At 33.6% G+C, this 20,938-nt stretch overlaps 2 protein-coding genes across 4 annotated transcripts; one reads left to right on the top strand and one right to left on the bottom strand.

Moving 5' to 3' along the window:
• The first annotated feature begins 289 nt into the window (after positions 1-289).
• LOC131614070 (pyruvate kinase 1, cytosolic-like) lies at positions 290-4,008 on the top strand. 3 transcript variants are annotated; one of them, XM_058885700.1, is made up of 15 exons: positions 290-398; positions 528-636; positions 988-1,084; positions 1,222-1,319; positions 1,418-1,573; positions 1,675-1,752; positions 1,983-2,114; positions 2,201-2,278; positions 2,398-2,469; positions 2,566-2,655; positions 2,759-3,088; positions 3,183-3,250; positions 3,348-3,447; positions 3,554-3,613; positions 3,715-4,008. In XM_058885700.1, exons 2-15 carry the CDS (start codon positions 568-570, stop codon positions 3,865-3,867), a joined length of 1,581 nt encoding a protein of 526 aa, XP_058741683.1. In that variant the 5' UTR covers positions 290-398; positions 528-567; the 3' UTR covers positions 3,868-4,008. The 3 variants fall into 3 exon arrangements, with proteins under 3 accessions (XP_058741683.1, XP_058741689.1, XP_058741697.1); XM_058885706.1 differs by lacking the exon at positions 290-398 and adding an exon at positions 419-445; XM_058885714.1 differs by lacking the exons at positions 290-398; positions 528-636 and adding an exon at positions 717-837.
• Positions 4,009-9,345: 5,337 nt separating this feature from the next.
• LOC131643797 (dihydrolipoyllysine-residue acetyltransferase component 1 of pyruvate dehydrogenase complex, mitochondrial-like) lies at positions 9,346-20,659 on the bottom strand. The gene is made up of 23 exons (XM_058914116.1): positions 20,462-20,659; positions 19,588-19,635; positions 19,175-19,229; positions 19,067-19,097; positions 16,957-17,003; positions 16,818-16,862; positions 16,611-16,684; positions 15,594-15,663; positions 14,801-14,992; positions 14,669-14,713; positions 14,448-14,521; positions 13,946-14,015; positions 13,344-13,733; positions 12,847-12,907; positions 12,715-12,759; positions 12,530-12,613; positions 11,169-11,245; positions 11,040-11,102; positions 10,811-10,881; positions 10,642-10,702; positions 10,046-10,106; positions 9,883-9,963; positions 9,346-9,804 (listed from the first exon to the last, which is right to left on the bottom strand). The coding sequence occupies exons 1-23, from the start codon at positions 20,539-20,541 to the stop codon at positions 9,746-9,748; spliced, it is 1,884 nt and encodes a 627-aa protein (XP_058770099.1). The 5' UTR covers positions 20,542-20,659; the 3' UTR covers positions 9,346-9,745.
• Between the last annotated feature and the right edge of the window lie 279 nt (positions 20,660-20,938).

The raw sequence follows: 20,938 nt of genomic DNA, 5'->3' as shown, positions 1-20,938 counted from the left end.
TTAAGCGGTCAGATACTCCCACCAAAATCCAAGGCAAACTCTGTCGCCACCGGTATTCGACACGCTTTGTCCCTAACTTATAATATTTACTCCTTTCAGCTTCACAACCTTTTTCTCACCTTGGTTTCAAGTTTCCACTTCTCCTAAACTATTCTATTTATTAATATGTTCAAACATAATTCACTTTCCATAAAATCTATTTTAATAATATTACTTTATTAAAAACCAATTTTATAAAGATAGTTGTTGATAGACATAGTCATTAGTTTCAAATTATGGTCCTTTTTTTGGTTATATATACATATATTCATTAGAGTTTGTTTAGTACTATAGTTTAGTTTAAGTTTCCTTTTCAATCACACTGTTGGTTTAGTATTATTCACCTTTCAAAAATTATTGTACTATTCTTCTTCCCTTTCATCATCATCATCATTAACACTTTACCGTACAACAACAACAACTACTACCACATTTTCTTAGATTTACTCTCATTTTCTTTCATCATCACTAGTTTTGGTTTTGTTTAGGTTTTGTGCTGCTGTTGAACACTTTACAACAAACATCAAAATGCATTCAAGCCCTTTGCTTCTTGAGGAACCTATTAGGATGGCTTCCATCCTAGAGCCATCCAAACCTGTCAGCATCTCTCTCTCTATCTCTCTTCATTTATTTATTTATTTCAACTGTTTTCTCATGTTATGTTATTCTTGTTTTGATTTAAACAATTCGGGTTATGAGAATTTTTGTTGACCCATTCCTAGTGTGGCAGATCAAGTTTAAATTTTGATACTGTGGTTTTGTTGAGTTGTGTTTTAATTCGGCTGATCTTTCTTTTAAGTATTGTGATTCTGATTTAAACATATCTGCTTTTGGTGTTCCAGTTCTTGCTGTTGCTTTTGATTGCTATGAGTGTTGTGTTTTTGGTGTTTTAGGTTGTTTTATTGTTTGTTAAGATATTGATCAAGTTTTAAAATGTGCTTTCTGCAGAGTTTCTTTCCAGCTATGACTAAAATTGTAGGCACACTTGGTCCAAATTCACGATCGGTTGAGACAATTACCCGATGCCTCGATGCAGGAATGTCTGGTATTATTTCATTCAAACCTTTCAATGTTTGTTCAGAAATTAATTGTAAATTTCCATTTGTCACATTGATCTCACATTTTCCCTTCTGAGTCATTTGTTTTTGTCATTTAATTCTTATTTTTTTTGTCATATGCTAGTTGCAAGGTTTGACTTCTCATGGGGTGATTCAGAATACCACCAAGAGACATTGGAAAATTTAAGGGATGCTATCAAAACCTCACAAAAACTCTGCGCGGTAAACCTACCACATGTTTGCTGTTATTTGACTTGTGACATAAGAATTATGAAGGGTAATTATTGTAACATTATACATTAATTTTGGTCCGATTTCAGGTTATGCTAGATACCGCGGGTCCAGAGTTACAAGTTGTGAATAAAACCGATCGTCCAATTACCCTTGAAGCAGGCACATTGCTTGTCTTAACTCCAGATCAAGACAAAGAAGCTACTTCAAATCTACTACCAGTAAATTATAGCGGGCTATCAAAGGTTAGTATATACCTTTTCCACGTTTTTTTTCCGTTATTGGCCTTGGTTATGCGTACTACAATTTGAGTCCCCCTGTAAGTAACGTATCCATGATTACGCAGGCTGTGAAGAAGGGTGATACCATTTTTATCGGTAAATATTTGTTTACCGGTAGTGAAACAACATCTGTATGGCTGGAGGTAATGCATTCATGTTCAATCTTCAATGTGTTTGCGATAGTTTATTATGGTTAAGTGATTATCTTAATAAATTCAGTTGCATATGTTATTGCAATACCTTTCTTTGACCTTCTTGACAAGTTAATATATATGGTTTTGAAACTGAATTTTTCTCCAAACTGTTCTTTAGATCCTATGAATTTACCGAGTTAATGTATATCTTAATAAATATTATCTGTTTCCCAATGCAGGTCAGCGATGTGAATGGGGATGATGTAACTTGTCTCATAAAAAACGACGCTACACTTTCTGGCTCATTGTATACTCTTCATGTCTCTCAGATTCGTATTGATCTTCCAACTCTTACAGATAAGGATAAAGAGGTAGCAAAAAGAACTCTTACATGAATAGAGATGATTATCTCGTAGTTTTATGAATCTCTTGCTTGACATTATATTCACTAACTCAGGTAATTCGCACGTGGGGTGTTCAAAACAAAATAGACTTCCTTGCGCTGTACACTCGGCACGCTGAAGATGTTCGCCATGTAAGGGATATACTTTATTGGTTTTAACTTTGCTTAGATTGTGTAACACTGTTAATGAAGTAAATCATTTTCATTTTCGTATTCCTCACAAAAAACACCTCTAATTTTAATTTTTTCAGGCCCGTGAATTTATCTCCAAATTCGAAAACCTCAAGCAGACTCATATTTTTGCGAAGATTGAAAATATAGAGGTAAGAAACTTTGGTCCAATTTGGCATTTCAAAGTCTTTCGATGACTGCTCAATTGTGATTGTAAAGTTAATCTTTCTTCTGTAAAATCCGTATAGGGATTGAAACATTTTAACGAAATATTGAGTGAAGCGGATGGCATCATTGTCTCTCGTGGAAATTTAGGGATAGATCTCCCGCCTGAGAAGGTCAGCATTTACTTCTGATCAGAAAAATCTGATGTTATAGATGGTAAATTTGTAGCGAGATAATAGTTGTTATCCTATGTTTCCATTTTGTTTAATTTGGCAGGTGTTTTTGTTCCAAAAAGCTGCTATTTTTAAGTGTAACATGGCGGGAAAGCCAGTTGTTGTCACACGTGTGGTGGATTCTATGACTAACAATCTGAGACCTACTCGTGCTGAAGCAACCGATGTTGCCAATGCAGTGTTGGATGGCAGTGATGCAATTCTCCTTGGGGCAGAGACCCTTATCGGATTATACCCTGTGGAAACCATTTCTACAGTTGGAAAAATTTGCGCTGAAGCTGAGAAAGTTTACAATCAAGACTTGTATTTTAAGAAGACTGTCAAATATGTGGGAGAGCCAATGAGCCACCTAGAATCAATAGCTTCCTCTGCGGTACATATCGTAGTCGCATTACTAATTTTTTCCTCGTCAACATTATTCTATTAACTTGCTGAAAGGACCATATACTAATTGAAGTATATTACAGGTTCGAGCCGCCGTCAAGGTTAAGGCGTCTGTTATCATTTGCTTCACCTCATCTGGAAGGGCTGCAAGGTTCTATTTCATTCCATCTCCTTCTTCTGCTTGTGATTTTGATATCTTATTGTTATATCATTAATTACTTGTTTTTTGTGTGTGTGTATTTGTGTAGGTTGCTTGCTAAGTACAGACCAACCATGCCTGTGATATCTGTTGTCATTCCTCAGTTGAAGACAAATCAACTACGATGGACATTCACCGGCGCTTTTCAGGTATATAATCAACTAGTTCGTCTTTGCTTGACTTGCATAACATTACTTGACATTGAAGTTAACATGTTTTTGGTTCCATCTGTTTCATTTTATGACTGTGTCCCAGGCTAGGCAATCTCTTATTGTGAGAGGTCTTTTCCCTATGTTGGCAGATCCTCGACATCCCGTAAGAATTTTTCAGTGTTGATTGATACAGTGATGTTTGTCATCTTTCTCTTTAGAATTGTTAAACTCAAGTGAATTTGTTTTTTTTTTTTTGGCATGCAGACTGAGTTTAATGCGGGAACAAATGAATCGATTTTGAAGATTGCTTTAGACCATGGCAAGGCTTTTGGCGTCATAAAGCCACATGACCGAGTCGTTGTTTGCCAGAAAGTTGGTGACTCGTCAGTTGTGAAGATTATTGAGCTTGAAGATTAGAAATTGTGTCATTTCAAGAATGTGTAATAAAACTCTGAACACACTAGAGTGGTTTTCCCTCATTTTGATGATTTTGAGTCATGTAACTGAGTTCTACTAGTTGTTTAGTAATAAAATAAGTGTGCACCTTCTCCTTTGTTATTTGTTTGTTTCAAGAGGCAACTTTAGTTTTGAACTATAATGGTATTGTATTAAAATAATAATAAAAAATCAATTTTGTACTTTGGTTTACTATTTTGATAAAATTGCCAAGAAGAAATTATTGGATCGAGTCGCAGATTAGGTCGCTCTCTTTAAAACGTCTCACGGAAGAAATTACGGGATCGAGTTGCGGATTAGATCGCTCTCTTTAAGACGTCTCACAACACTGTCCAAAATTGTGCAGAACATACAAACATTCACGATGCCTCCAAGATTAAACAATGAAGTTACAAACATTCACGATGCCTCCAAGATTAAACAATGAAGTTCTATACTGTATGATTTCTATTTGCGCACTAAATAATAATTCTAGAAATATATCATTTGATGGTATAAAAATCAGTCAAATATGATATAAATACCACTCATAGTATCTGTTATAAAGACCAGTCGTAATAATTTTTCAAACGAGAAGAAATTTAAATAATTCTTCAAAGAGAGTTCAATAATGATCATTTAGTCACTTAAAAAAAATCTCAAACAAGGAGAAATTCAAATAATTATCTAAAAAGAATTCATGAAAGTACTCAGAAAATTCATTTGAGTATAAAGAAAAGGGAGATGTTGACGCTTCGAAAATTCAAAAACGTAGAGAAGAGAGTGAACAAGAGAAAATTCAAGAAGTTTTTGGTGTTTTGTAATGAAACACGTGTCTTCTTTATATAATGAAATGAGTTAACCAAGAAATCGATTCTAAGTAATGTGGAACTTAGAGTTTTCTCAACTAACACACATAATTTTTTAACAATGTGGGGCTTTAGATTTTTTTCTTCAACTTCATCCGCGTATTGAAATATTGACATGTTTCAACAATCCCCAATTTGAATTTTTAAAAAAAAAGTTTCAAAAGTAACATCAAACGTTTGTAAGATTGTGCTTAAATAGAGGTGTCTATGAATTTAACTTATGCATAACATGTAGGATTCTAATTCAACAAGAACAACACAATTGTCTTAAACTTTATCTCGGACATCAAACTCGCACACAACATTTTCTTAGGGTGTATTTTAAAAGCTCGTGTTTCAATGACCCTGCATGTATATCCCAATTTAGTGAAAGCTCTAGGAGTTATGCCTCGAAATTTCATAGGAACCGACCTAAGTTCCACAATCACACAAGTGATTCTATCAAGAGTACTCTTGTAGCTAGGTACTCCACTTATACATAGTATACATCTCATTAAGTGTTTCTACTATCCCATTCTCTTATGGTTTCACGATTGACCTTTCTCTTTATTTATATTAGCATGATCATCTCATATTACTCACAATTTGTTATTATCCATTGGATCTAATTATTGGGATTTCTAGTCTTTTACATCGAGTTACCATTGTGAGTAACTCGGTTATCTATAGACATTAGTCTCATCTTATTGGATTTATTATGGACTTTCTCTCTAACCAATTCTTTCGTCAAAGGATCTATTGGATTTTCACCAGTGGGTACATGATTCACTCTTACACCTCCCTTAGAAATACAACCTCTAACAGTGTTGTGATTTCTCCTTATTTGACGTCTCTTACCATTATAATAAAGGCTCTCTGATCTGTGCATTTTGATGCACATTCTTCTACTATTGTACTTAGGCATTTCCTTAGTTTGTTTTATTAATTTTACTATTTTATTGTGTTTTTATATTTAAGTTTATTTTAATATCTAATTTATTTTTGTATTTGATTTTCAGCATTAACAGTTATTTGATACCTTTTCACTGTGTAGACCATAATTTAAGCTACGGGATGCCGTTTTGCGTGTTCTGATATGTGTTGGAAAGCTAAGAGAAAGAGCTACAAGTTTTATGTTGAATCCAAAATCTGATTCAAAGTGAAGAAGCCTTGAATAATTTGTTGAAGTTCCAGACTAGTTAAAATAATTAGAATTTGGCTATTTACTTTATGCTTTCGGGTCGGATGGCATTATGGCCCGATTTACCTTATAAAAGTCAAAAATCACCGCTACGGTACTATATATTATTCACTATTCACGAAAATACATTGTTAAGCACGAGTCTTATGGAGGACTAATTCCAAAGGGTTGATCTGCAGTAATCGTATCTCCGTTAACTTTGAGGTTTTAATAATTTCCAAGCAATTTCAATTTCTTTACAATTCTATCTATAATTCTGATTGCTTTATTCAGTTGTACTTGTTTGCTTAATTCAAGTTCATATTTATAAAATAGGATTGATTTATTTTGATTGATATATATTTTGTTAATCGTAACCGCGTTTGCTTAATTCGTATTTTCATTATCTGTTTGCTTAATTCAAATTTAGGAACATAAATCATATATTAGTTTCAATCACGCTTGTTATTGTTACTGTAATCGAAAGGAAATTGAAAGGTCTTGGAAATTATGTAATCGATGACATGTTAGAGGATGAACAGTAGGTTAGCTTATTTCATAATCACTTATTTATATTATTTTATTAATCGAAATAATCACTTATTTATATTATTTTACCAAACACTTTAATTAGCTTATCAACTATCAGTCATCAGCCATTAGTTATAAGCTATAAGCTATGAGCTATCAGTCATAAGCTATAAGCTAACAGTTAGCTTATCACCCAACCGCTAATTTTATCAAACAGAGCCCTAATTTGCATCATTGTATCCTGCAAGTACATCAAAAAATATCTCATAATGTAGACCAAGATTCATGATTCTTTTAAGGTATCACATGACTCTCTCAATAACTTTCCAATGTTAATTATTTGATTCACTTGTAAACTTGCACAACAATCCTACGACATTTCCAATGTCAGGTCTAGTACAAACGATGGCATACCTAAGACTGGAAATGATGCTCACATACTCATTTTGTTTACTAATATCACCATTGTTTTAAAATAGTTTAACATTAGGGTCGTATGGTGTGTAAGAAAGTTTACTATCAAAGTAGTTATATTTCTTTAAGATATTTTCAACATTATGAGATTGATCCAAAGATATTTGCTTTTCTGATCTAGTGAACTTGATTTCGAGAATCCCATTGCCTTCTCTGAGGTGTTTCATATCAAAGTTGTTGCACAATAATGACTTCACATCATTAACGACCTGAATATTTGATTCAAATACGAGTAAGTTTTCTACATAGAGACAAATGATAATGCAATGTTATTTTCATATTTGTAATAAACAATTTGTCACTTTCATCCACTTTGTACCCATTCAATGTTACTAAGTTATCAAACTTTTCATGCCTGGAGCTTGTTTTAGACTATACAGAATCCTATCTAACTTACCAATCTTGTTTTCTTGCCTATCAATCACAAACCCTTCTGATTGGTCCATATAAATTTCTACTTCTAAATCACTTTTAAAAAAAGATGTTTTAAACATCCGTTTGATGTACTATTTAGTTACAAATAGAAGCAATTGAAAGCAGAACTCTAATGGGTGTAATTCTAGTGACTAAAGAAAAAGTATAGAAGAAATATATATTTTCTTGTTGCCTAAAACCTTTTCCTACAAGTTGAGCCTTATACTTATCAACTCTTCCATCAGGTTTGAGTTTCTTTTTCAAAACTCATTTACAACTGATTGATTTGCAACCAGGAGTTAAGTCTACAAAGTGCTAGATCCGATTAGATTCTAAAGAATTTATCTCATCCTTAATAGTTTCTTGCCATAAATCTGCATCCATAGATGACAAGACATCTTAAAAATTTATTGGATCTTCTTCTACTACATGAGCCACATAATCCGGTATATGTCTAAAGCCTAAGTAACATTGTCCTCTTTTTCACTTTTCAAAAATGCAAACCTGGCTGAAAAAGTCATCTCCATAGAAGTAACACCAACAATTTTCAAAAGTGGAAGCTATATTTGTTGGTCTTATATGTTGAATCAATAATGAGCAGTGGGAAATATGTTGAACAACTTGATGGAATCAGGATGAGTCCAAAATATATCTCAAATTGTTTCTCCATCCTCGCACACTTTGAACCTAACACATAATGGTTATCTTCCAAAAGTTTTAAAAATTGTTGCATTTCAGTTCTTGGACCTCTTATCGCCTTGTTGTTTTGGGTACGAACATTGTATACTTGATTGATATTTGACATTTTAAACTCTTTTCCATTTTAAAGTTGCAAGTATGTTTTTGGGTTACACCAAGTTCAATGACATGTCATAAATAAGTTCATTCTTTTTTCAGGTTTAAGGAGACATGCAATGAGATGACCGACTAATTTGTAACACGTGTCATGATCATGAATGCCACAAATCACATTAAATATCCATGTATTATTAAGGTACCCTTGCAACTTAAAAGGACACTTACATCTCCTCTAACCAGTGTCATCCTGCTTCAACTTCCGTATAAGCTTCGTGTATTTGTCACTTCTTTTGCATCTCAGTGTCACAAATGCATATCTTCCATCAAAAGCATTATCTGGCCTTCTGATTACAACACCGAAACTCAATTTGACACCACCTTGCGCATCCATTGGAGTATATTTTCACTACAAATTCGTGTTCATTTGTAAATTGTTTACCAACATCTACCTTACCATCAACCGATTTGACATCCGTAGATACAGTGGATTTGAGGATAGCAACAGGTTGCACCATATCTAAGGCCAGTCATAACAGGAAAAAAAACGGACCTAATGCAGCATTGAACTAATTCAAAAATACCGAATATACATTTTCAACCGCAACATTTGTTTTTTCAGACAGAAAACCAAATTATATGAAATAATAAGGAAGGAAATACAAGCACATTGCCTTAAATTCGAGCTTCTTTTGTTTCTTTTGATGTGAAAAAATAGAGAAATGTTGTTTTGAAGTAAAAACAGTTGATTGAATGTGTAAGGAGGTTTTGGTAGGATTTGAAGAAGAAATGGTAGTATGATCGTGAGTGAAAAAACATACAAAGTGGTGTTTTATTAAATTTTCTGTTTGACAATTTCGAAAATACACTTCCACACTATTCACCGAGTTGCAAAATACATGCAAGGTGGTGTTTTTTAAAATTCTCGCTTGACAAATCCAGAACTGCACTTTCGTATTTGTCACTGAGTTGTGAGATTAATAAAATCATTGAATGAGTGAGTTCGAGAATATACTTCCATACCAGTTTTTAGAAAAATAAAAGCATGTCTCACTTAATACGTGTTTTGGTATGGAATAAATGCGTCCAAATATGTACTTCTGAAATTAAAAGGGGTATTAAAGTGGCTCTTCACCATTAAAGATTAAGGATGGGAAGAACAACACCCAACTAAGATGAACATTAAAACGCCAAGAACAAATAAATAGTAACATCAGCTTAAGTAGGGCATGCAGCACATGAATGTAATTTTTATTCATCAAAACAATGTTGATATTTATTCAGTCTATACAAAGCTGTTCATACAAAACTATTAAATATCAAAAGGCAAAAAACTGCCTAATTAACAAAATTACCAACATGCTGGAATCTCATATGTTGGAAGCCTAATGTTAGATGGGTACATTGGTGGTGGGTATTTCCTCAAGATATGGGTAATGACACCCAGTATATTATTTTACAAAAACCGACAAAGGTAAAAAACCGTTTCCCATGAAGGTATAAATAAAATGCACAAAAATGATTATGTTATGCAACTCCAAGCCAGGTTGTGGTTAATCAACATGATTTGTCATGAGAAGCACAATAATCAAACACCAGGAAAGTTTGGTGTATGTCATTATAAAAGAAGTCGTTTAATATCGCTGAAGTTTGACTTCAGAGCAGAGAGAAATGCACCTGCAAAATTGAGTTAAACCACATAATCAAAAACACCATACTTTCCATTGGCTAATTAAAGTATTTAATTACACGTACCTCCAACTTTGCCATCAAAGACACGATGATCGGCTGATAATGTTAAGTTCAACTTAGTAGCAACTGATGGCTTCTCAATTCCTAGTAGCAAATAAAAACCAATGTCAAAACAAACTTCAAGTTTAAGCATTAAGTGGCATAAAGAACGTTCAAAAATTTATACCATCAGCATCAATTACTGGTTCCACAACTTTGTTGCCTCTCCCTACAGCAAGAATGCAAGCCTGCATCACATGATATCCAAATTAATAAAGAGCTATGTTAATCCAGAGCAACAGAACACACTGATCGTTTTAAAATCCAGGCCCCAAAGCGGATTGGGTAACTGTTTCTCAGATTAATAAAACAGGCATTCTGAAATGACACAATTTCGAGAAAGGATTACAAAATAAGGAAATAAGTCAGAGAACAGGAATAACTTCACGAAAGGTCTGCGACTAAGTGACTATTAAGATATAAAAAAACCAAAATCTTTCAATTATTTCCTTTTTTCTTTATATTAAATAAAATCAAATTAGGTGAAAATCATCCTTGGTTCACCAAGATAGTTAGCTCATTTGTTGAAATGGTACATAGCCGAGTGAAAGGACATATAAATTGGTTTATCATATCATCTTTAAAAAATGAATGAAAAAACATTGGAATTAAAAGAATAGTAGAAATTATCTGAGATCATAAGCAAAATGGAACATAATACAAAGTAAAAAAGTTAACCAATTTAACATCTAGATATTCCAGCAAAGTAGATGTTGTAAATACCTGTGGAGGGTTTATAATTGCACAGAATTTATCCACGGGATACATTCCTAAGTTTGAAATGCTGCAAGGCGTTGTACAAAGCTCGGAGTTATTGGTTTTAGCAACAAAAAAAAAAAAGATGATAATAAGGAATTTTCTAGCTTGCATGACAATATTGTAGTAAACTCACCTAAAAGTCCCCCCTTGGAACTCTTGAGGCTTCAACTTCCCTGCACGTGCTTTTGCAGCCAGCTCCTTGACCTAAAGTAGCAGTAATGAATTAAAGTTGATTAAGAACAAAGAATAACCTCACTTTCCAATATTTTAAATTTTTTCAAGTAAAAATGGCTAAACACAAACAGCGGCGGAGTACTAAAAAAGACAGTAACTAGGAACCTACGACAATGACATAAAATTACCTCTGAAGAGATGGCAGATATTGTCTTTTGATCGGCATTTTTTAATATTGGAGTCATCAAGCCCTATAGCCACATAAAAAGTTTGAGCTCTTTGTAAAATGATAATGACTGTTAAACAACATCTATTACCTTTTCAGTGGCAACTGCTATTGATATGTCAACAGAATCGCGCAAGATGACTTCACCCTTCTCATCACTCCAGTATGCTGCCATAGTATAAGTCAGATTTAAGCATTAGAGACTTCTATAGGGAAAAAATCAGTTCTAAGAATAGGCAATGAAATTGTAGCAATAACAGACAAAGAATCCTAAAAAATGAACCAAGACATAAAACACAATCAAGTATTGAGCCCTTGATTTCCGTTATATATCTAATTTACAATATTTTGAAACTTGTATTTAGCCTGTGGTAAAACAAGCAATGGCTGTCTGAATTTAGCCTGTGGTAAAACAAGCAATGGCTGTCTGAATTTAGCCTGTTAGAGTACTAGGTAATTCATATTCAGTTAGCTAGTTGTTTTGGTAATCTTTTTGGGTTAGGTTATTCATGTTAGTTATGTCTGGCCTATTTTATTATTTTACTGGGAATTTAGGCTTAAGACCTAAATAACCCTCACAAAACCAGCTTGTAAGATGAGGATCGCTCAAGCCGTAAGCACCACTTAGACCATATCTAGCACGAATAAAATGTTGGAGGCGGCTGGAAGTGACCTGCAATTAAGGCAAACTTCCAACAACTATAAATGTCAATGCTTTGTATTTGATGCTTGTTACTACTATATCTTACGAACATTTTATCAGTAAAACATGATGTTTCTTTCATCCCTTCCTTTTCCAGCAAATCCTTAAAGTTAATGTTTCGCTGTTTCGGGGGATTCAAAAAAATCTGATTTCATCATGGCACTCACCAGTACAACTCCCCCATGACCTGATTCATTCTTATTCTTCTATTAAGTTTCAAAAATAAGAAGTTTTGTTGTTTGGTGTCATCTGTGTTCGCCCTACTTTTTCGTCTATAGCAACCGTCATTTTCTCCACTTCTTGCATGTACTCAAGTTTGACTGCTGATATGATCTTACAATTGTTCTCTGATTATTCCAAACTATAGGGGCTTTAAGTATCAGGCCAGTAAGCCTTTCTAGTTCTACTTCTACCATCAGAGACTAATCTCCAACAGCCTTCTGGCCACATGGTTATTAAGCTCAGGGAGTCCAGGTTAATTTATACTACTTGATTCTGCTTGAAACATACTTTGCAGGTGCGGTATTGTAGGCTAAACATCTAAGTCAACAACTCGGAAACATTCATAGTATTGTATATAATAATTTAGTAGTATTTTTGTTACAAAAATTGTTATATATATTTTTAATAGCTATAAATTTATATGTGAGTTGCCCTGCACTTTCTGGGTCCGTCACTGCTGCTACCACCTAAGATAGTTAAGGTAAATATAACACAAATGGATAGAACAATAAGAGGAAATTACTTACCGTTCGCTTCTGGTACATTTTTGAGAGCAGCCGCTACAACTTTTATAATAATGTCATTCACTGAAACTTTTACGTCATACTGCTCTGCAATCAAGGAGCGAATAAAAAATCAAAAACAAACCAGGACAAGGACCAAAAACATACCATCTAACATGTGCCAATAAAAAAGTAATATCACTGCATACCTTTAAGATCCTTTCTAAGGGAAAGAAGAGGATCCAGTGTAACATCTGTCACATTCCAATAAAATATTATGAATAGGTTAATACCAAATAGAGTAGTTTTCAATAGTATGTAGGGCATAAGGGGATTAAAACCTGATGATAAGTATAAGTGTGGCGTATTTATTTTAGATTCCAATAATCTCTTGGCAATCACCTACAAAATAGTCAAAAATATATACAGGCAAATCATATAAATTGATGGGATTAGTGTAAAGAAGAATAATTTGAAATTTAGTCCATTAATTATCAATTTTCCCAAGTATTCAGGCAGTAGAGATGTAATTAGAAAGGCTCAAACAAAAACATCACTAAACTAAGCTGTACATCTACAACAATGGCCAAGTATTACCAAAACAATGTGCTGAATGCACTATATAGAGCCAATAAAAACAATTCTGACCCATATTAGGTCCAACAACAAAGATTTTCCTTATAAGATTTGAGCACTCAACTCCCAACCATAGACACCAAACAATGTCTTCCCTGAATGGCTGAATCTCTTTTGAACGTTCATATATTCTTATTTGACAAAAATAACTCTCATTACCAAAAATAACTTTCATATTTAACAGAATATTTGGTGGTCCTACCTTGCGAATTTGACTATTAGGAAAATCTTCATAAGCATCTGACTGCTTTAAGTCAGACTTTGACTCTTCTGAAGCCGCAGCTTGATGACTTTGAGATGGTGGTGCCTTTGCTTTAGATGAAGCAGGTTTTGGAGACAACTTTCCTGATTTAATTGCAGAAAGAACATCACTTTTCAGTAGGGTGCTATGATGACCAGTTGCGTTCAATGTTGATGCATCCAAACCATATTCCGTAATTAGCAACTTTGCAGCTGGACTGATTCGTGCGGTATTGTTTTTGGAGGTTTTGACCTCACTTTTAGTGCTGGATTGGGGGGCCTTCTCCTTTTGGTTTACTGGGCTGCTGCTAAAAGAATTCCTTACAGCTTCAATGTCACCCGCATCTTCAACCTAGTGAAATGGCAGGCAGCGTAAGTATTTCATACACCCGGTACTTTTCAAGACAAAAGCAAATGGTAACAATTTGGTAAACCAACCAATAAATTCATCGAACATCATTGGACATTTGCTTAGTTTGTATTTCAAAAGTAGATGCCAGATCGTTAGACCTCAAACATGACAATGTGTTGGAAGAAGAAATTACAAAGCACTGTCATACTTACTGTTACTGCAATAGGCTGTCCGACTGCCACTTCTTTTGTACCTTCTGGTGCAACTATCTTAGCTAGGTACCTAGTCTCACCCAATGTCAGACATAAATTGGTCAGCTAGATGAAGAAGAAAGAAAACAGACAAATAATGATTGTCTGCAAATTAGATCAAATAGAATGCCAGCTTTGTGCTAATAAACTGGTTAGCAATTTGACATTGTAATTAGCCAGATTATAAAGAAATAGATTACAATATACCAAAATTGCAACAATGAAAGAGATACCATTCCTAGGTTTCTTTCAAACTTTCTTGAAGGAAACTGATTAGTCTGTAAACACTTCAATAAGATATCATGCATGCAACAAATATATTAAAAATACATATTACATGTGAAAACATTATTTAAGATGTAGCAGTGTGGCCTAAAAAATGTCTAATAACACAACACGTTGCAATACGAGGCAACTATACCAAACATAATGAATGCCTTTTAGTATAAGGAAAGATATTTACCCCTCTTCAAGACTTTCATATTCAAGAGTAGCTTTGTCTGTCTCTATCTCGCATAATATGTCACCCACTTCAATCTGTTCGATGACTAGATGTTAATTCATGACAGACAATAAATAAAATGAATGCTAATGACTTATTCACATTCTTCTCATTTTAAAATATTCAAAAATACATTAAAAAGGAAATCTCACTTGAAACCGTGAGTTAAAAACATAACTAACCTTGTCTCCTTCTTTTTTATTCCATTTAGCAATGTTTCCTTGGTTCTGTGCAGAAAAAAATTGAAAATCATTTCATGGATGGAAAGAAATTTAAGGTGGAAATGGTTACAAGTAGCATCAAAATAATCTTACCATTGTTGGGGACAAAGCAGGCATTCCGAGAACTTCGTGAGGTGGAAGATCTGATGTATCAATTGTAGAAGTTGATTCTGTTTTACTTTCCTCATCCGCAACATCCTGAGTTGTTGGTTTCTTCTCTTCAACCTTGCTCTCACCCCCCACAGAAGCAGCAGAAACATTTTGAATGTCACTTTCCTCCTCAACCTTGTCAAGGCCCATTGTTAGAGCTTACATATCAAATATTTAGGATACAAATTTCACTTGAACTCCAAAAATTGTAGGTTAGAATCATCATGAAGTTAACAATTAAATAGGGGGAAAAAGTTGTTAGATTCAATATTAACCAAAACAACAATATTTGAAGTTTACATTTTCCCATTAAACAAATAGAAGCTGGAACGAACTTCCTATTGCAAGTATTCTATAAAAAATGGCTTGTTATTTAAGCCAGTAAAAGTGAGCGTGTGACACAATTTTATTAAATTTGAGAAGACAGAGAAGTAAAAGCAAATCGTGTTTTAGATGAAATGGGCAACTGATAAATCGTAAGGTTTTCATTAGCAGCTTAAGAAGCATAAAAGGTGCAAACAGTGAAAAGAATTGTTGAGTCAATTTTGTTAAAAGGGATTGTATAAACTCAGTGAGTGAAAGAAATGTTGAAGGACAGACAAATTACAATATTAATTGTCTTTAAAAGCTACTTTCATCTGCAGAATCAAATATGTCGGAAGCTAACATTATTTCGTCCATATAACATTAACAAATAACAATACAAGAGTTGGAACTAAATGGTGGTTTGGCTTACTGTTATTGCAATCGGTTGTCCAACTGGCACATCCTTTGAACCATCAGGTACCAATATCTTAGCCAGAAATCTGCATGAACCATCCAATCACTATAACACATTTTAACTGTGCACTAAAACTTGCAGGTTTTATATGATATAACTCTAGGGTTAAAATTAGTTCAATTATAGTAAACCAGATATAAAAGAAGGCCCACATAGGCATAACAAATAACAATGAGAAGCAAAAAAGAGAAAGAAATCAGATACACTATTTTGTCTATAACAGACGCATCCATGTTTACTGCATATAAAGTACCGAAGACGGTCGCGTGGAAAAACAATGAATGGCTACAATTCATAGATGGTTTTCTCCATGGTCATTCTTATCTGTTAGATGAGTATTGTGAAGGTCATATATTATCATGTAATCTTAAAGTTTGATTTTCGCCACCGACTATAATGTTTTAGTTTCATCTAATGCTACCAACTAGGAGTTTAGTATTAGTATGAATAAGTGTTAGTGTTTAGTCTTTTGAATCATAATATCAAAACATTATAACAATTCAAAGTCTTTATTCTCTCTCTACTCTCTTCCTTTAGCCATAAACTTTTTTTGTTTCTATAAGCTAAAAATAGATGAAAATAAGTTCCAGCTGGCACAAGTATTATAAACTTTTTTGTGTTTTAGCTTTTTCAATTTATTTCTTTTTGGACTTCAAAACAACTTCAGAGAAACCCTAATCCCGTAGATATAATCTATGACAAGAATCAATCATGTCACCATTATCAATTGTACAACAAAGAAGACCTAAGATACGCATATTATGAGCAACCTTTGAGTTGCTAAAATGCCCAGCCGAGAGAAGTTGAACTGTTTCTTTTATTGACGGATATGTTGAACTGATATTTTATTGGCGGATATGTTGAACTTAAAAAGAACTAACATTCAAGTTGCTTTACCATTTAAACAGTAAGAAATTGGAGTTTATAAATTTTAAATTAAAGGTCATCCAGAACTTTGGAAGAAAAAAATACCCTTCTTCAAGACTTTCAAATTCAAGTGTAGCTTTGTCAGTTTCAATTTCACAAAGTATATCACCCACTGCTATCTGTAAGATTAAATAGTAGCAATGAGAAAATGATTAATTCATTAAAAGATATCAATTTCCAAAATAAAAGTATCAAAGCAAACAGAGTTGTGATCGGCAACAATCAAAACATAAGAATTTCGAACTGACCTACCTTATCCCCTTCTTTTTTCCTCCATTTCGCAATATTACCTTGGGTCTGAAACCAAAAGAAGAAGTCAAAATTCCATGAGAGCCATAAAAGAAAAGAGATCAGAAGAGGGAGAAAAAACTGTCTGTTTCCCCAAGCTCACCATTGTAGGAGATAAAGCTGGCATGCTAAGGACTTCATGTGGAAAGTCTATCAAATGAAAGGAAAATGATCAGAATATAACTAGATGCACATGACTTAATTTGCAGTTAACCTCTTTTAATCATAACATTAAGTTAAGACGGTAAAATTAACAATCCGCTTTTTATGCAAAAGGTGACTTATATTGATATGAAGAATGTGGATTACAAAGAGAATGGAGGGCAAGAAATTCTCCAAAAAAGACAACCAAGAAAATGAGAAAAAATAGTGTATCAAAGCTTCCCAAACCTCAAATATCAGTAAGTGAAATTTCATCAAAAAAGTCGTGACGTTGCCACAAAGATGACAAATGACTTATCTTTTCCAAATTAAGTGATGTGCCAAATAATTCTCCTTAAAATATGAAAGTTGCACTGCAACCAAATGTTCCTTACTAAAGAAGAGGTTCACTATTGCCACAAAAAATAGCGTCTTTACTTATGCAAATGCATTAATGAAATGAAACTAACCATCAATAATTGATCTGCGTACCAGGCACACCAGACCAAACATTCACCAAAAATGCTGAACTGAACAAATAGGAGTGCCATAAAAAGATTGCGACAAAACAATCAAACCTTATCCCACTAAGTAGAGTCGGCAACATAGATCCATAGTATTCTACCATAAATCATACCTATCGCAAAACCATTGACCTCTAAGTTTTTCTCAATAGTTTCACTTCCTATAGCTTTTCGTGCCCTTCCTCTGCCTCTAATTATTGGGCTACCGATCACCTGATCTACCTTATTTACTACGGAATCTATACGCCTCCTCTACAAAAGCCAAAACCATTCAAGTTAAGATTCAACCATATTTCTACAATAGGTGCTACCTCAGCTCTCTCCAATGCTACCATTCTCAATTCTATCTAAGCTAGTATTTCCAATCATCTAGTGAAGTATTCTAAATTTGGGTATCTTAACGGTTTGTAATATAGGGAACTAAATGCAAACTTTTAATCTAAGGGTGTCATTACAAGCATTCGAAATAAAGGACTTAATTTCCCCAAATAGTATAGACACCTAAAGATTGATTTTAAACCTTTGTTGGTAAATCAGATAAACGGTACTATGGTTTCCAAAACAACCTTAATGAAGGCCAAAGAAAAATTCAAGAATAGTTATAGAGAATAGACGTCGGTATTTCACAGGCAGCATCTAAGTTGTTCACCCGTGAAAAAGAGATTATCAATGTTCCTTGTCCTTGTATATCGACATCAGATTATAATAAAAAACCACAGACAGTTATGGTTAAAAGTTAACAATGTTAATTTCAATCATTCATTCTTTCCGAAATATTATATCAAAGGTAACGAAACGACAGAGAATCACTTGTGTACCCTTTACATTTACAATGGGGTACACCTTGGACTAAGGCATATTTTCACATATAGGTATCTAAGAGGATACATTCCTAGCAAAAAAAAAAAAAGCATGCACTTTCTTGGGTTGGATTGCATCCAAAGCTGCAATTCATATGACCAAATGGGAAAACAGAAAAACATATAGGTTTCCTAAGACAACCCTAGAAGGCCTTTTAATTTCTCCAGTTCTTTACTCAAGATAAAAAGACATTAAACAACCTTATCAAAACCTTGTAAGGAAAAAAATTAGAGGTATAATATACCAAGACTGCCCAATCTCTTTGCAAATCATAGATCGTAATTCTCTTGAAGGAGCAATGACTAACACCCGTGGAATCAACTTCCAGTTGCACCCCAACTAAATATCCAACATTCATCTATTCTGTATAAACAAATTACCATAGTCTCTTTACTTTTCTAAACATAAGGCTCTCTAGTATTAAATTTTGTAAAGATGCTAAAGCATAAATGAGAAGGCTGGAAGTTGCTAAACATGATGCTACTTCTTGGATTTATGATGGGGATGGTAATTACATATTTAACATGTCACAAAAAAATTAGGCATCCAACACAAATATATATCATAACTCTCGACCAAAAGTAGTAGCTTCCATTAACCATCTACTAAATTTAAAAGAGAAACCATTAAACAAAAAGCCTAAAAAAGTAGAAGCTTTTTAAATTAGGCAACTGAAACATTAAGTACCTGAAGACGAGAAGAATTTGACACCAATCCACTGCCAAAAATGTTGACAGCTGTTGTCAGAGAATATCATAGCAATGATTGAAATTTTTTATCGATTTAAATACTAACCTTTGACTTCAAAGGTCTATCACAAACTCCAGTAAGCCCAGACCAAGATGTAGGCCTGATAAACATCACCATTAGTAATCTTTCAATTAGATGATACAAAAACAAGGAAGGAGGATGAACTAGAGAGACTAGAGAATGATGTCAGATTTTTATTTCAGATGCTCATACCAGGAAAATGGCTTTAAAGAAACAGACATTTTATGCATAATAGTGATTGGTGGTCGAAAAAGGGGACAATTTTTTATCCTAATAGACATAGTAAGATATTTCCCTATTTTTCTGTTCCTCCCCATCTTCAAAGTATAAACAAATCACATAAATAATAATGACACAACAACAACATCAAAAACAGCAAAAAAAAAAAACTGAGTTTGTAGCTTATGAGAAAAAAATACAGGTTAATGGACGCAAACCTTAGATTCCCATTACCGCCGACAGAATAAATCCTTGAACTGGGAGTTCTGTGCCAAGATTATAACCAAAAACAGTGTGTTAGAAACATGGAAGCAGCATTCTAAGAAATAGAAAAAGGCATCAAAACAGAATTACAATAATTAAGATTCTATGAACATTAAAAAAAAAAAAAAAAAAAGTCTACCATTATTTCTAAAGCAACGAAAGCTATTCAGAAATGGCATGTCATAAGTAAAGGATGTCATGTCATCATATGATCGTGTATATATATGATATATTCTCAGTATGGATCATGGATGGATTCATCAAATAGAAAAAGTAAACATGAATGAGAGAAAGCCAACACGACTAAGCACTAGCTAGAAGCATCTCAGATGGAAATCAGGACGAGTCGGGCATACTAAACATAACAAGCAGAATGCCATCACTACATGGTCAATAGCACCACTTCAACTTCGGGTTCATCCAAATAATGGAGCATAAAACCCTAAACTAGAAACCAAGTTTCTAAATTTCACATGAGAACTATACCCAAATATGAAAAGAAACCATTTTGAAATCAAACAAGAGTCCAGACTCAGCAGCTCTATAGACTATAACCATCTAGTTGAGTACAAAACAAATTTACAAAGTGAATTCAAAAGGAAAGCATCGCAAAACACACTTCAAATTCAATACTTAAATGCATAAGAAATATTATAAGTTGAAATCAAAATCACAGTCACAGAATCCAAGTCCATCAAACAAGAGCAACCTAGCAACTAACCTATGAGCTGAAAACTCAGAACCCCGTTAAATCAGAGAAAAGTCGAATATTTAGTGTTGAATTATTAAAAAGGAATGATAATAGCGTAAGAGGATTGAAGAGAGTACCGAGAGATGGATCTGGTGGAGGAAGAGAGGATACGAAGGGAATGAGAGAGGAGAGGATGGCGAAGGCGCGAGAGTGCCATTGAAGAGAATCAATCCGAAATGCGTGCGTTGATCGATTCGATTGCTGTATGTAAAGAAGAGAAAAGAGGGTTGGTTTTGTTTAGCCCAGCTTTCTGAATTTTTTTTTGGTGGTAGGCAAGGTTAATATTTTAGAATAAAATAAAATAATTAAGGTTTAATTAGCAATGAGTTTAGTACCGATTTTAATTTTTTATTTATTATTAGTTAGATCAAAAGAATGATGTTTTGAATAATTAAAGAATCAATCTAAAGTCCGATGTTAATAGTCCGATGTTAATAGGACCAAAAGGAATATTAAGTCAATAATTAATTTTACTGTGCATATTTATATAAATAATATATTTACGAATTAATTTTTTTAAAATGTTTACATGTAACATTCTATAATTAATTTCA

This window comes from Vicia villosa, linkage group LG1, assembly GCF_029867415.1.
Source record: "Vicia villosa cultivar HV-30 ecotype Madison, WI linkage group LG1, Vvil1.0, whole genome shotgun sequence".
In the NCBI taxonomy this organism is placed as follows: Eukaryota; Viridiplantae; Streptophyta; class Magnoliopsida; order Fabales; family Fabaceae; genus Vicia; species Vicia villosa.
Note: the sequence above shows the minus strand (reverse complement) of the source record. Positions and strands in the feature narration are given on the sequence as shown.

Bases quoted from the DNA above. Each gene is read 5' to 3' on its own strand.
- LOC131614070 (XM_058885700.1), top strand. From the start codon at position 568: ATGCATTCAAGCCCTTTGCTTCTTGAGGAACCTATTAGGATGGCTTCC. The intron at 1,320-1,417 runs GTAAACCTACCA...GTCCGATTTCAG, and splicing joins CCTCACAAAAACTCTGCGCG to GTTATGCTAGATACCGCGGG. The intron at 3,251-3,347 runs GTTCTATTTCAT...GTATTTGTGTAG, and splicing joins TCATCTGGAAGGGCTGCAAG to GTTGCTTGCTAAGTACAGAC.
- LOC131643797 (XM_058914116.1), bottom strand. From the start codon at position 20,541: ATGGCACTCTCGCGCCTTCGCCATCCTCTCCTCTCTCATTCCCTTCGT. The intron at 19,230-19,587 runs GTTTGCGTCCAT...GATGTTTATCAG, and splicing joins GGCGGTAATGGGAATCTAAG to GCCTACATCTTGGTCTGGGC. The intron at 14,016-14,447 runs GTAAATATCTTT...GGGTGAGACTAG, and splicing joins TATGAAAGTCTTGAAGAGGG to GTACCTAGCTAAGATAGTTG.